The sequence below is a fragment of the Borostomias antarcticus genome (genome assembly GCF_949987555.1).
Source record: "Borostomias antarcticus genome assembly, chromosome: 21".
Classification (NCBI taxonomy): domain Eukaryota; kingdom Metazoa; phylum Chordata; class Actinopteri; order Stomiiformes; family Stomiidae; genus Borostomias; species Borostomias antarcticus.
The window spans coordinates 4,507,255-4,520,955 of record NC_140254.1 but is presented as its reverse complement, the minus strand read 5'-3'; the positions used below and the strand labels follow the sequence as shown (position 1 = coordinate 4,520,955).

The following is a 13,701-nucleotide window of genomic DNA, read 5'->3' as shown; positions in this document are numbered from 1 at the left end:
ACAAGTTTAATATATCCTATGTTCCTATTATCAAATGTTCCATGGACATATATTGATATCATTGAGAGATTGATGATACTGTACCTTGGCTTTTAGGCTATTTTGTTTTGTTTTGTGATTAAATCCATGCCAAAAGAAAAACTGAACACAATAAATAAGATTAAATATTATAGTTTGTATCCTGAAATAACTATATGTAGGCCTATGGAAATTCTGTGTATCTCGAGTGAGAATAACATTTATTTCTTGGAATTGTAAGACTAGTATAAGCCATATCAAGTTTGTCTCAACATGAAATAAACAAATAAAATATACAGTATAACTCAACACTTGTGTTTGTTTTAAATGAATTCATAAAGAAAGTAGGCTAGTGTAGATCATCTGAGCTATATCTAGAAAGAAAAACATGTAATGTGTAATATGCTAGTCTGCTTCATACATATTGCAACCCATGTTCTCATAGGACTGGTTATGAAGGACTTGAGCCAACCATGTGGGCCTTTCTTTGAGAATGGTTGTTCATTATTGTTAATCTATTGAGAACCCCATTTCGTCTCATTTCGTTAAAATAGAACTAATAAAGGACGGTTTAAGCCTCCTCAGATTAGTTCCAAAACATGGATTGTAGCCTCCAGCATCTGACCTTCCAGTTACAATCGCTTCTTTATCAGTGGAACAAAGATTGTTTGTATGTATCGCCCCATCACACGGTATGAGAGTCGAGTGTTCTGGGTGTGATAGCCGTGTGAGGAACAAGCATCAATCTTCCAGGAACGGTTAGTGCGGATCTCACCGCCGCGGGCAGAGTGGAAGAGAACGTCTAGCCTATGCTTTATGTAGGCTACAGTGTGTGTGTGTGTGTGTGTGTGTGTGTGTGTGTGTGTGTGTGTGTGTGTGTGTGTGTGTGTGTGTGTGTGTGTGTGTGTGTGTGTGCGTGTGTGTGTGTGTGTGTGTGTGTGTGTATGTTTGCGGGCGGGCGGGCGCGTGCTCACAAAGATACCAGCCTTTGCCACCCTAATCAGTCTGAGTTGAGCTGGTCCTTCAGGGTCCAGGTCCCCGGGGGAATCTGTCAGTTTGCGCCCCGGGGCCCGCGCGGTTCTACCCAGCCCGGTGAGCAGCCGCCGGTCCAGTCGCGCAATAGCGCCAAACCCCGGGGCAAGTCTGGGATAATCCTTGGTTATGCCTCTGAACACCGGGCGCTCAGGCTTATGTTCGAATCTTATCGCCTCTCTTGGACGCAGGCATGACAGTGAAAGTGTGAGAGAATTAACATATTGATCTGTTGTTTACTGGCTTTAGCTGGATGTAGCCTAGGCTATGTGGAGCATCAAGAGGGGTAGCCGGGTGGGATAACATGGTCTGTTATCCGTGTAGCTTTCCAACAACCATTTCCAAAACAATGCGCAAAAATGGTCCTCTTAACAGACAACATTTTTCAAACCGTCTTTGTGGATTGAAAATCACCATATTGGCTATATGGGAAGGCTGTGGGGGTCAAATTAGGCCTATATATAGGTCACATCAAAGGGAAAGAAAATGTTGAAAATGACAAAGGAATTCGTTTTGAAAACCCCAATCCAAAGGTATGAGCTTCAAACTTCTTTAACTCCGAGGTCTCTGCAAAGTATGCCTATAAACCTCGACTATCCGAATCAGCCGTATTGCCATGTAGTTTTTCAACATAGGCTACTATAGGAATTTGCTTCGGGCAATGGTGCATGGAGACAACATTGGAAAGGGTTTAGGGACGAGACGGGACAGTGCAAAGACAGGACAGTGCACGTAGGGCCATATAGGCCTAAACCTCGACGTATTCTTGCACATTTAAACTATTCTGCGGCAGTCTCTCGTTAACCACCGTGCCCTCACCCTGAACACATCGCTTCGTCGCAGCAACACTGTATAATAGGCGCACTGGCACAACGGGGCACGAGGCAAAGTGTGACAGGGGGCCTGCTAGGCGCGAAGAGCGGTGCAAGAGGGCCGCGCCCGGGGAGGCGCGCACATAGGGCGGGCTGCCGTGCGCGCTACAGTCTCTCTCCTCGAGCAGAGCTGCTAATTCTGTCTGTAAAAAAAATCTAAGAGAACGTTTGTGAATCAGTTAGAGGCGTTTTCTCCCAAATTAACGCGGTCGACGGGGAGAGAGCAGAGAGGGCACAGCTGGGCTTCGTGGCACCAAAGTCGGTGCCAAATGTTACCGGGGTCTGTAACCCTGTGATATTCGCGACTTTAATTCGCCTCCTCCTCATTAACTTCTAACAGTAGCTCGAATAAAATAAAATATAACTATTGGACAGACACTCGGAGTAGTAGGCTTAATCGTGTTATTTTCTTGTTGAAAAAGGTCTTTTGAAACCGCACGCCCAATTTGGATTTCTGCGCCCTAACTTAAAACATAATTTAGGTAATTTTAATTGTTTCTGAACTGGTTTACAGTTTCCGAACTGATTTTGACACGTGTTCAACATTCTCAGTTTGACTGTTTCAACACGTTACGGACGAGATGCGTCACGGGATTTGTCCTCTCATAAACAACTGCAATTCGCATTAGTTCATAGCCTCCATGCGCTAGGTTGTATAATGTCAAGAAAGATGCCACTACCCACACGGCAGGCCAGACAATGCACGTCGTTTCTATGATGAGGCCAGTCGAGTGGTGACGACAGGGATTTCAGTCCAGCAGAGGGCGATACTCCATCACACAGTCTGATCACTTTTCAGTGTGGTTCAGTCGCAGGTTTACGCGAGGGGGCAGTAGTCGGCGCGGGGCAACAGAAAGGTTGCGGTGCCTTGTGAGCAGGACATACAGGCCCAGCGTGATGAGTCCGCAGAGCAGACTCTCTCTCTCCCCTCTTTCTTTCTCTCTCTTTCTCCTCCCTGCCTGATGTTGTGTGACAGTGCACTAGCCCCCAGCACTCTGTTGGCGTGGAAACAATCAGCTTTGACAGAAAGGGGGTGGTGGGGGACTGGAGGAGGGGGGGGTGGGGTGGTAGCGGCCTGCGGCCTGTGCATGATGAACTGGATAGAAAGACCTGTCGCCAGAGAGCAATAGAAAACATACAGTATAGACAGCACAGACAGACAGAGGATAGATAGAGATAGATAGATAGATAGATAGATAGATAGATAGATAGATAGATAGATAGATAGATAGATAGATAGATAGATAGATAGATAGATAGATAGATAGATAGATAGATAGATAGATAGATAGATAGATAGATAGATAGATAGATAGATTAAATCAACACTGCAGCAATAATGCCAGTCTGAGGGATGAAACCAATTTTAAATGTAGTTTTGGAGGCTAAGAAATATTTAGACCCTTTCAATGTTGAAAAAAACTGGAATTTTCCAGGAGGCGGTTTCTTATTAAATAGGCTACAATAGAGGGTATACAGGGAGATAGACCTTCACTTTACAAGAAGCCAGATTTACAAATTGAGAATTTAGATTTTGTCTCATAGGTCTAATTGTTGCAGGCACACTGCAGGCCATTGAATATGAGAACATGATTCTCCATAAACTCTAAAAGATGGATTTCCTTTTTGGGCCATGATGTGTGACTTTTAAACTGTCTTAATTTCATTAGGCCTATTTACAGGCAACCAGTGCATCACAATGTTGTCAGTGCACGTCTAACCTGTTGACTGACATTTGATAGGCTAAATAAAACTACTGGCATAGTACGACACAGTGAGTAGACTCGCCCTGTAATGTTTCAATAAAGTTCCCTACCCCGTGGAAGAGGCCTATATGGGCTTCTGAGGGCCTATCACTTGTCAGTAGTCTGCTGTCTAGTTGGAGTCTATCCATTGGGAGTTTGTGAATGTGGGCGTCCAAAAGCCTGTTGGTGGGGTAGGGTTCAGCTGCCTCGCCTGCTTTAACCAGCTAATAAATATGAAAACAGCGGGTTAAAACTTTTATTCCCTCTCTGCTTGAAAGGATTATACCCTTCTATAGAGTCCCATGTAAATCCAGAAACCTCATAATGCCCAATGTTGTCCCATAAAACAGTTTTGGACAATAGAAAGAGAAAGGGGGCTTTTTCACGCATAAGGGGTTTTCTCAAGAGCACATTGAGAGCAGTCAGTCCGTGACACGCCCATGGATTATCTCGCTGTGGTGAAAGCGCGGCTGGGTGCGGCTGGGAGCGGCAGGTGCGTGTGCCAGGCACGGGGGTCGCGAGGCCGGCGACCGGAGGGGAGCTAACTATGAATCCACGCAGCTGTCGGCAGGAATTTTTTCAGAGCTTGTCACTTCTATTTAACTTGCTCTTTTTCACCCCCCTTGAGATGGTCTCGCGTGCCCAAGTTCGACGACGTCCTCTCTCAGTTGAAAAGGACCGCTAAACGGTGACACCGTCGATAAAAGAGAGCGGGGGCAAAACCCATCCCGCCTCAGCACTGTGAAATTGTGGATTAAACCGACACGCGGTGCCACTGATACCAAGCTTGTTTTTCATGTAATTGAAAGCCAAAATCCGAAGGCAAGGTTAAACAAAGTCTCTTAAACAACAACAACTTCATTCACTTGAGTGCACTCCTTATTCTCCTTTTCGGATACTATAGTCTGAACTTTATGAAATTGTAGGCTAAATATTGAAATCAGTAATTTGTCAGACACTTGTCAGTAGGCCTACAAAGCCACACGTATTCTTTTTTATTATTTAAATCCACAAAGAAACTGTGAAGAAATCTCCTCATGGCATTTTACCTTTGTCAGTTTTATCTAGGCCTAATACTTAGCCAATATCAAGGCATGTTTGTATTTGTGGTGAAGGGGGAATATATGCTATTTTACATACATAAGATACTATTCCACAAATGGCCTGCACCACCACCTTGATCCTTAATCTGAGCTGTTCATGTCCCACTCCAGAAACTCTCCCCCAGGGCTATATGGGTCCACACATAATCCCTGAACTCAGCTCCAGGTCCCACTGGGGTTTGTCTGAAGTGCTACATGTCTGTCAAAGCACAACATTGCTTTTCACGCCATCTACTGCTAAACAGGATTAATGCCCTTTCTGTCTACTATGAATAATGATTAGAATAGTTTAATAGATACAACAGGACAATCTGCCTGGGTTGAGTTAGATGTGTCCTGGAAGTGCTTTGTGAAGATGCATAAGACACTAGACAATGGTGTAAACAGTTCCATTCACTGATGTTATTCATCATATAGGCTACTGCCATTTTGTCTTGTGCAGTTTCAACACTGAATCATAATTCCTGTATCCACGACTTCCAAAATGGACAGCGCAGCACTGGAATATGAAATGAAATATGAAACAGTGTGATAAACTGGTAGATAATCATCTTTTCATTAAACTTTCATCCCAGCCAACTTAAATATTCAAGAGCCCAATTACACAGCTTGTATCTTTTTTCTCTAAGCAGAGTAGGGCGAGTGTATCTGGCTTAAGGGTTCAGTGAGAGCATCATTATGGGATGGTCACTGGGGAGATGACCCATCTTTCATCTGCAGGGGAGAAACCAGACTGTGGCAGAGAGAGCAAGAGAGAAAAGGGGAGAGAGAAAGAGGGAGAGAAAGAGAGAGAGGGACAGAGAGAGGGGTGGGAGAGAGTGAGGGTACAGATTGATGGGTGTCTAAATAAAGGATAGGCAGACAGAGAGAGAGAGAAAGGTATAGATTTTCCAGGCGGATAGTGGAAAGATGTGTGCTTCATGATGTGTGCCACAAACAGTGTGCATGTGCACGGCTCTCTTGTCTGCCTCTGTGTGTGTGTGTGTGTGTGTGTGTGTGTGTGTGTGTGTGTGTGTGTGTGTGTGTGTGTGTGTGTGTGTGTGTGTGTGTGTGTGTGTGTGTGTGTGAGAGAGAGAGAGAGAGAGAGAGTATTAGCAGTCAGAGCAGTGAAGCCCAGGGGCGGTTCCTGTGTGTGCTTGCGATAAAGGGAAGAGGGAGGAAGTATGGGTTGGGGGGAGGGAGGGGTAGAGGGGGGTGTGAGAGAGAAGGAAGTTGGTTGGAGGGGGGGGGGGTGCAGAGAAAAAGAAAGAAGGGAGAGAAAGATAGAATGGGAGGAGGGAGGGGTGAGCAAGCAACAGAGGAGGACCCTTCATATGCTATCAGTGCTCCTGGACCATGTCCCCAATGGGCTCTCTCTCTCTCTCTCTTTCTTTCACTCTCCCTCTCTGCCCCCCTCTCCCTCCATCCCTCTCTCTCTTTCTCCCCCCTCCCTATTTTTCTCTCATGAAAAGAGGAGAAGAGAGTCTTGGCAGGGTAATTAAGAATGGCCTCTAAACACAGGAGTATGGCAGCAACGCTCCAGATGAAAGTAAATGATTAAAATAATTACAGGCTGAGAGCTGACGAGCCGAAGTGTGCGGTGGCCGCCGGACATTTGTCGGTAATTAGATAATTAATCTGAATGCAAATGATGAGCCCTAACGAAGCAGTCAAGCTGAACCAGCGACAACTGCCGAGAGTGAAATGGGGAGAGAGGGGAAAGAGAAAGGAGAGAGAGACACAGAGAGAGAGAGAGACAGAGAGAGAATATGAAAATGAGAGTGGAATATCCAGCTTTCAAAGCGATCCCTGTGCTGCCAACACCAAAGTTAAGCTAACATACATCAGAATTCCACATCTGTAACTATCATTTGAAGTTTACATGAAGAGCTTGTCAACAAAGCAGAAGTCTTACAAGGCTGCATCAGTCTGTAAACTATAAACACATCAATATCTTAATACTACAAGGTATGTAAGGTATGCTGTAATACCAGACTGGGCACTGTAGAGAGAAGAGGGGGAAAAAAATGAAATAACGAGGGAGACACAAACTGCATGTACACATTGTTGATTTGTGGCTTTCTTACATTTTCTTTTGACCTTAGCACATAACATACAGTACACACCTTGTCCAGAGACAATTCATTATCCTACTCTCTTTCAGATCATCATCACTTTCAAGGGGGAATGAGGTTTAGTGTGTGTGTGTGTGTGTGTGTGTGTGTGTGTGTGTGTACACCTCACTTTGGCTGGTTGTTTTTGAGAAACGTGACATTTTCATCTGAGGAAAAGAAAAGCTCTCATGTATCTCTTAAGTCTGATGCTGTAGTGTAGATCCTAATCACATGAGAAGGGGAAAAGACTCGTGACGTCAATATCCTGCGCCGCTCACTCAACTTTTGCTGTGTAACGTTAATCTGACTTGAGTAAGAGAGGTTAGACTGTCAGTGTGCACAACTTTACCAAAACCATCGTTATTTTAAATCTACAAAATGGAATATTTGATCGGGATTCAGGGACCAGACTTCGTCTTGGTTGCTGCAGATAATATTGCCGCCAGCAGCATCATTCAGATGAAACACGGTATGACACCGCACATAGCCATGTCTAGCTAGCTCACTAGCATGCAGTTAGCTAGCCTTCTCGTAAAAAAAACACTCATTCATTCAGATAAAATAGCTAGCATATATCTTTTTCCATCGTGTGGAAAAGCATCGATAACACATTTCAATTCGCTTCGCCAAGGTTTAAAGTCTTGGTATTAGAGTATGTATCAGTATCAGTAACACGGATATTTAGTTAGCCATTAGCTACCACTCTCACAGAGAACCACGTTAGCTCATTGATGCTAGCTAACTAACGTTATGTACTCATGTGCTAAGCATTTAGCTAACTAGCTAGCATGTTTCCTTAGCTTAGCTAACGTTAGCTAGCTGGCTACTACTAGTTATGAAAGTGAAACTATAAACGAGTCAGAATATGCCCGGTCCTCCCTGTAATAATGACTGGCCTTATTTTCGCATTGTCAGTCTTTGTGACCTTAATTAAAGATGAAATCTTGTTTTCATTGGAATGTACCTTACAGTACTGGAAATGAATATAGCACTAGCTAGCTAATGAACGGATGTTATTGTTCCATGTACTAGTGCATTAGCGACGAGGCTATCTACATAGTTTTTCCTTGGCTTGTTTCCTTGTGTTCTTGAGTTAAATTGCACTCGATTAAATCCCGAGAATCAGAACTCTGCTCCGTTTATTCCCCCAGACTACGACAAGATGTTCAAACTGAGTGAGAAGATCCTGTTGCTCTGTGTGGGAGAGGCAGGGGACACGGTGCAGTTCGCGGAGTACATCCAGAAGAACGTTCAGCTTTACAAAATGCGAAACGGTATGTAAGAGTGGGTAAGTCCATGGGTGGACTAAGGAAAGATGGATCTCAGAAGAATATACAGGAGAGAGCACAGAACATGCTGTGAGGTTTTACCCTTGTGACTCTTCCCTCTGGTCTCCAGGGTATGAGCTCAGTCCAGCAGCAGCGGCCAACTTCACACGCAAGAACCTGGCAGACTACCTTCGAAGCAGGGTAACACACTGGAGCTTCAGAATTCCTTCATTTACACATGATCTGTCCATGATTATACACATATTGGTCTACTGCTGACTCACCTTATTCCTTTTCTGATGATAGTGTATGAACTGTGTGTAGTTGACATATTTAAACTAGTTTAGTTGCATGAAGCTGAAGTCCTTCACCTACCCCTTTTAGCCGAAAAGCTCACTTGCTTCCCCAGAGTGAATAACAGTGTTGTAATCGGTCTGAGAGATCTCTCACCCTGGCTAGTGGTCTTATTGTGACTGATATGTTGTGAGTGTGAATTTGTTATCTGAGCATAGGCGATTTTACCCTCTGAGAGTAGGGGGGGCCAACATTTTGAAGTGAGAAAAAAACAAAACAGTTCTCCCATCCCATCTATTTACAAAGAATGCCGGTTGTGAACAGTATGCTAATAAGAAATCCATATGACAATTCAATATGCACAACGCATCAAACTTCATCTAGACACCACGAGCATGTCAATATGACGTTATGACCGAGCACTAGGCCATAACCAACATCACAACATCAAACTGCAACTGCCTGCTGGTGCTAGCTTCCTCGCCGATGGTGATGTTGCTAGTGCTAGTGCTAGCTTCGATAGCCTCTGGAGCACTTCTGCATTCGATTGCACCTGCTGCGCTGTCATTTCGAGTGGTAGCTTCTTCATTAGCATTGCCAGTTTTATTTTTTTTAATGAATAAGTGGCCAATTGTTTTTATAGCTCATTTCGCCATTGTGAGCAGGTTTGCTAGTTGTAGCTTGAGCACTGAGCAGTACAGTCAGATCTCATTTTTTGCGGCAACAGATCAAACCGGAATTTTTTTTAAATGTAGCCTAGTTTAAGTAATAAATACACTTTTAAAATTAATGATGACCTCTTTTTAAGAATTTGAGCAGAGTTGGGCTGGCCCCCCCTATAAAATCGCCCATGTATCTGAGGTGTCTTATGTGGTCTTCAAGGACGGGAAACAAAACACCTGCGCCAGAAACAGTTCCCAGTCGACCAACTTCCATGCGTGTGAGTGAGTGAGTGAGTGAGTGTGTGTGTGTGTGTGTGTGTGTGTGTTTGCATGAGAACACGAGTCAGTCTTGCTGACTGCCTTCTACGTTCGTATCCCCCCCTTGAATCTCATCTGTTTGCAGCCAGTTAATTTGTTAAGAAGAGTGCAGCCGTTGCCTGTCACAATAGCAGAAGGGTGAAAATAATTACAAAAAACAATTAGTGTAGCCGAGCAGGGAATTTGGGACATGGGGGAGGGGGGTGGGGGGCAGGGGAGGGAGGGAGGGGGTCATCCCAGGGGCCTAAAGACAGGCCCAGAAGTCAACATCGTAGAGTCAGGAGCAGGGTGATAAGTGGCAAGGGAGCAAGAGAAAGTTAGCATCAGACTTTACACTACACTTCAGATTGCTACTGGTTTCTAGGGTGGCATTGGATTGTTGATGGCAAAATATTTAGGAATGCAGCAAACATTGCAAAAAGCAGCTAAAGTAGTACTGTATAATCGATATATATGTATACAGAAGTTTCTAATGCGGTTCACTCAGCACTCTCAAAAGAGTTCAGGTTAGAAGGTTAGATAGGGTTAAGAGTTCAGGTTAGATAGGGTTGAGAGTTCAGGTTAGAAGGTTAGATAGGGTTAAGAGTTCAGGTTAGAAGGTTAGATAGGGTTAAGAGTTCAGGTTAGAAGGTTCGATGGGGTTAAGAGTTCAGGTTAGAAGGTTAGATGGGGTTAAGAGTTCAGATTAGAAGGTTAGATGGGGTTAAGAGTTCAGATTAGAAGGTTAGATGGGGTTAAGAGTTCAGATTAGAAGGTTAGATGGGGTTAAGAGTTCAGATTAGAAGGTTAGATGGGGTTAAGAGTTCAGATTAGAAGGTTAGATGGGGTTAAGAGTTCAGATTAGAAGGTTAGATGGGGTTAAGAGTTCAGATTAGAAGGTTAGATGGGGTTAAGAGTTCAGGTTAGAAGGTTAGATGGGGTTAAGAGTTCAGGTTAGAAGGTTAGATGGGGTTAAGTGTTCAGGTTAGAAGGTTAGATAGGGTTAAGAGTTCAGGTTAGAAGGTTAGATAGGGTTAAGTGTTCAGGTTAGAAGGTTAGATAGGGTTAGTAGATAGTTAAAGCAGTTGCTGCTACCCTCACCCTCAGCTGTTCTCTCCAGCCGAGACCCACCCCAGAATATAGCAAGTTTGACCAATTATGTCAGATAAACGTTGCTTTCTCCAGATTTATTGATTCATAATAAACATTATACATTCATAATGAATATATCCGAGAACAAGTAACGTTCACCTCCACCTAAATGCTTTGTGAGGTTCTTTGTTGAACAGAGTAGAACTCTCTCTGTTTCTTCCCAGTGGTACCAAAAGCCCATGGGTAGGGAGTCGGAGGCAGACGGTTGGGGGAGGGTCATCGTGTTACTGTGTAGCTACCAGCCATCCAAAAACAACAACAGGGTCCTCTGATAAGCGCAGGCGTACTGAATACTCTCAACTTCACAGAGATGGAGAGACTGGAGACGGGCTGGCCCGGACCACCACCTGAGGCTTTGAATGAGCCGCATGAATTTGAGGAATCATGCAAACTACAACCCACTGTCCAGAGAGTTCACAGCTCGATGGTATCTGTCCATGAATACAGTATGCCTACTCTATATCCTCAAGGATACGCCGTCGTCTCCTATATTCTTGACTTTCTTAATCACAAACTCGCTGTGTGTCAGAGGAGAAATGGACCTGCCCTCCCAGATGTCTATTTCCACTAGAACAGTACCTAAAGAACGCCCACTGTGTTCCAACACTAGCTAGCACATTTAAAGAATTAAGAAACAAGGCTCCCGCAACAGTTTGCCTTGTGTTTAACGTCGCATATGGGCTTTTCGTTTTTTTTGACATCGACACAGGCACAAATAATTACTAGTGCCATATTGCACACGACTCTCCTGCTCCAGCACAGATGAACAATTAATACAGCAGATTGCGGAGAATGCCAATAAAGAGAACGTGTCCTGGGGCAGGATGGAGGGGGAGGGGGAGGGAAGGAAGGAGAGAGAGATGGAAAGAACGAGTGCTGGAACATGGAAGAGAGGAGGGAGATGGGACTGGAATAATGGCAAAGCCTTCCTAGCGCTAACCGTAGTGGTGTCTCAGTCATTTGATATCTTATGTCTCTGTCAGTCTGCCTGTATGTCAGTGTGTGTTTGTGTGCGTCTCGTAAATTACATTTGTGCCTATAGGCTTTAACGTATGTGTGTCGCGGGTGTGAGTTCAGGTGGCAGATTTAACAAGCAGTGCTGTCATGTGGCCTCCATGGCGACATGGGAAGACGGGGTTATTTTGATGGCAGGCCTGTATTGTTACATTGTAACCAGTGAGGCAGGTGTCGAGAGGCAGGGGGGGGGGTGCCACAGGGGGCTTCTTGGGCACACCAATGGGTTTGTGACCCCCCCCCCCCCCCACACACACACACACAATCCACAAACACCCTGTGCCTCCTCTCTCTCTCAAACACGCACGCGTAAGCACTAACACACACACACACACACACACTTAACCTCTCTCCACAGGGAACATAACAGAGTCAGCATTTCCCCCGTGGCAGATATCACACACACACACACATTGATGTGAGGGCAGGTGTTCATAGTAGGTGGTTTGTGCTCAGGTGATGTCACTAACAGTAGTACAGTTAACTTTGTACATGAGTGTGAATCAATTTAAGATGCCAGATTTTGCCACTGCTTTATTTTACTCTATCTTATTTAGCTTGGTTGAAAACCCTACAGATTGTTCTAATTTCAATCGAGGACATCATGTGAAACCTGGGTAGAGGGACTCTTAACCTGGAAGAGGGAGGGAGGAGAGAGAGAGAGAGAGAGAGAGGGAGAGGGAGAGAGAGAAGGAGTTTGCCTCTGTTAAGGCTCATTGAAACAAGAGGCTTGGAGCGTAAGAGAAGTAATTTGAGGGAAGGATGGATGGATGTAGGGAAGAAGGAAGAGAAGACTTCAGAAGTTTTAATGAGGCCTGGCGGTACTCCAGGCTAGAGAGGGAGGGAGGGAGGGAGGGAGGGGAGGGGGGTGGAGGAGGAGGAGGAGGAGAGAGGAGGAGGGAGAGCAGTGGGGGTGCCGTCCCCCAGCAGATGTCACACTGCCGGTGACACCGTGACCCCCCTCTCTCTCCCTCCCTCCCTCCCTCTGACACCTCCCCCGCTCACCCCCCCCCCCCCCCCCCTCGCCCACCATGTCACAGCAGTTTCACACCCCACCCCTCCTCTGCCGCCGTCGTTATTGTTGCCGTGTTTGTTGTTATCATCCCCCCACCCCAATTTTGCGAAGTTCAAACTTGCCGAGCTGATAATGAGGAGTTGAAGGAGATAGAAGTGTAACCCAGTAACTTTCGCGCCTCCTCCTGCTGGCGGTCTCGACGCGGCAGCCTGCCAAGTTTGCCAACGCTAGCGCTACGAACGCTTGTTAGTGCCAAGCCCCGACCGGTGGTCTGAACCGATCAGGTTGGTGGCGCTGCTAGGGACGGACACTGGCACACTCTTATGACCTAATACTAACCTGTCTCCTCTCTCCTTCTGCCCTCCCCTCCCCCCCCTCTCTCGCTCCCCTCCCCCCCTCTCTCGCTCCCCTCCCCCCCTCTCTCGCTCCCCTCCCCCCAGACTCCGTACCACGTGAACCTGTTGCTGGCGGGATACGACGAGACAGACGGCCCAGGTCTGTACTACATGGACTACCTGTCTGCGCTGGCCAAGGCCCCCTTCGCTGCCCATGGCTACGGAGCCTTCCTCACCCTGTCCATCCTGGACCGCTACTACAGACCCGGTACGGCTGGCGGCGCGCGCTCTGACGCCGTCCATGTGACCGCGTCGTTTAGTCGTTCTACTGACGTTATTTGGCGTCTAAACGCAGGGTGTGCGTGACAACTGACCGCGGCTCTTTGGCTCTCTCTCTCTCCCTCTCTCTCTCTCTCTCCCTGGCCTGCAGACCTGACTCGCGACGAGGCCGTGGAGCTGCTGAAGAAGTGTATCGAGGAGGTGAGCTGAGGAGAGAGGGATGAAAGCTATGAATTTTGTCTTGAAAACAAATCCCAGCGCTGTCGTTTGTTTTGGTCAGCTGTGATCTAACTCTTCTCTCTCTCTCCCTCTCTCTCTCTCTCTCCAGCTAAACAAGCGCTTCATCCTGAACCTCCCGTCCTTCAGCGTGCGTTTGATTGACAAGGAGGGCATCCATGACCTGGAGAAGCTCACCGTGGGGCGCAAGTGACCGCTCGCCTCCTCCCCACAACGCCCTGCTCTTTTGTACCGTAGACTTCCCTTCTTTATGTTCCAATAAAACGTGACACACTGTTGAAATAC

General features: G+C 46.0%; 1 protein-coding gene across 1 annotated transcript; it reads left to right on the top strand.

Annotated features, from left to right (window-relative positions):
* Nucleotides 1-7,161: 7,161 nt before the first annotated feature.
* Nucleotides 7,162-13,680, top strand: psmb2 (proteasome 20S subunit beta 2). Its single transcript, XM_084455675.1, has 6 exons — nucleotides 7,162-7,332; nucleotides 8,015-8,137; nucleotides 8,262-8,332; nucleotides 13,006-13,168; nucleotides 13,331-13,380; nucleotides 13,508-13,680. The coding sequence occupies exons 1-6, from the start codon at nucleotides 7,242-7,244 to the stop codon at nucleotides 13,607-13,609; spliced, it is 600 nt and encodes a 199-aa protein (XP_084311801.1). The 5' UTR covers nucleotides 7,162-7,241; the 3' UTR covers nucleotides 13,610-13,680.
* Nucleotides 13,681-13,701: the final 21 nt, after the last annotated feature.

Excerpts from the sequence above, each read along its gene's own strand:
- psmb2 (XM_084455675.1), top strand. The coding sequence starts at position 7,242 with ATGGAATATTTGATCGGGATTCAGGGACCAGACTTCGTCTTGGTTGCT. Across the intron at positions 8,138-8,261 it reads GCTTTACAAAATGCGAAACG|GGTATGAGCTCAGTCCAGCA; the intron begins GTATGTAAGAGT and ends TCTGGTCTCCAG. Across the intron at positions 13,169-13,330 it reads GGACCGCTACTACAGACCCG|ACCTGACTCGCGACGAGGCC; the intron begins GTACGGCTGGCG and ends CCTGGCCTGCAG.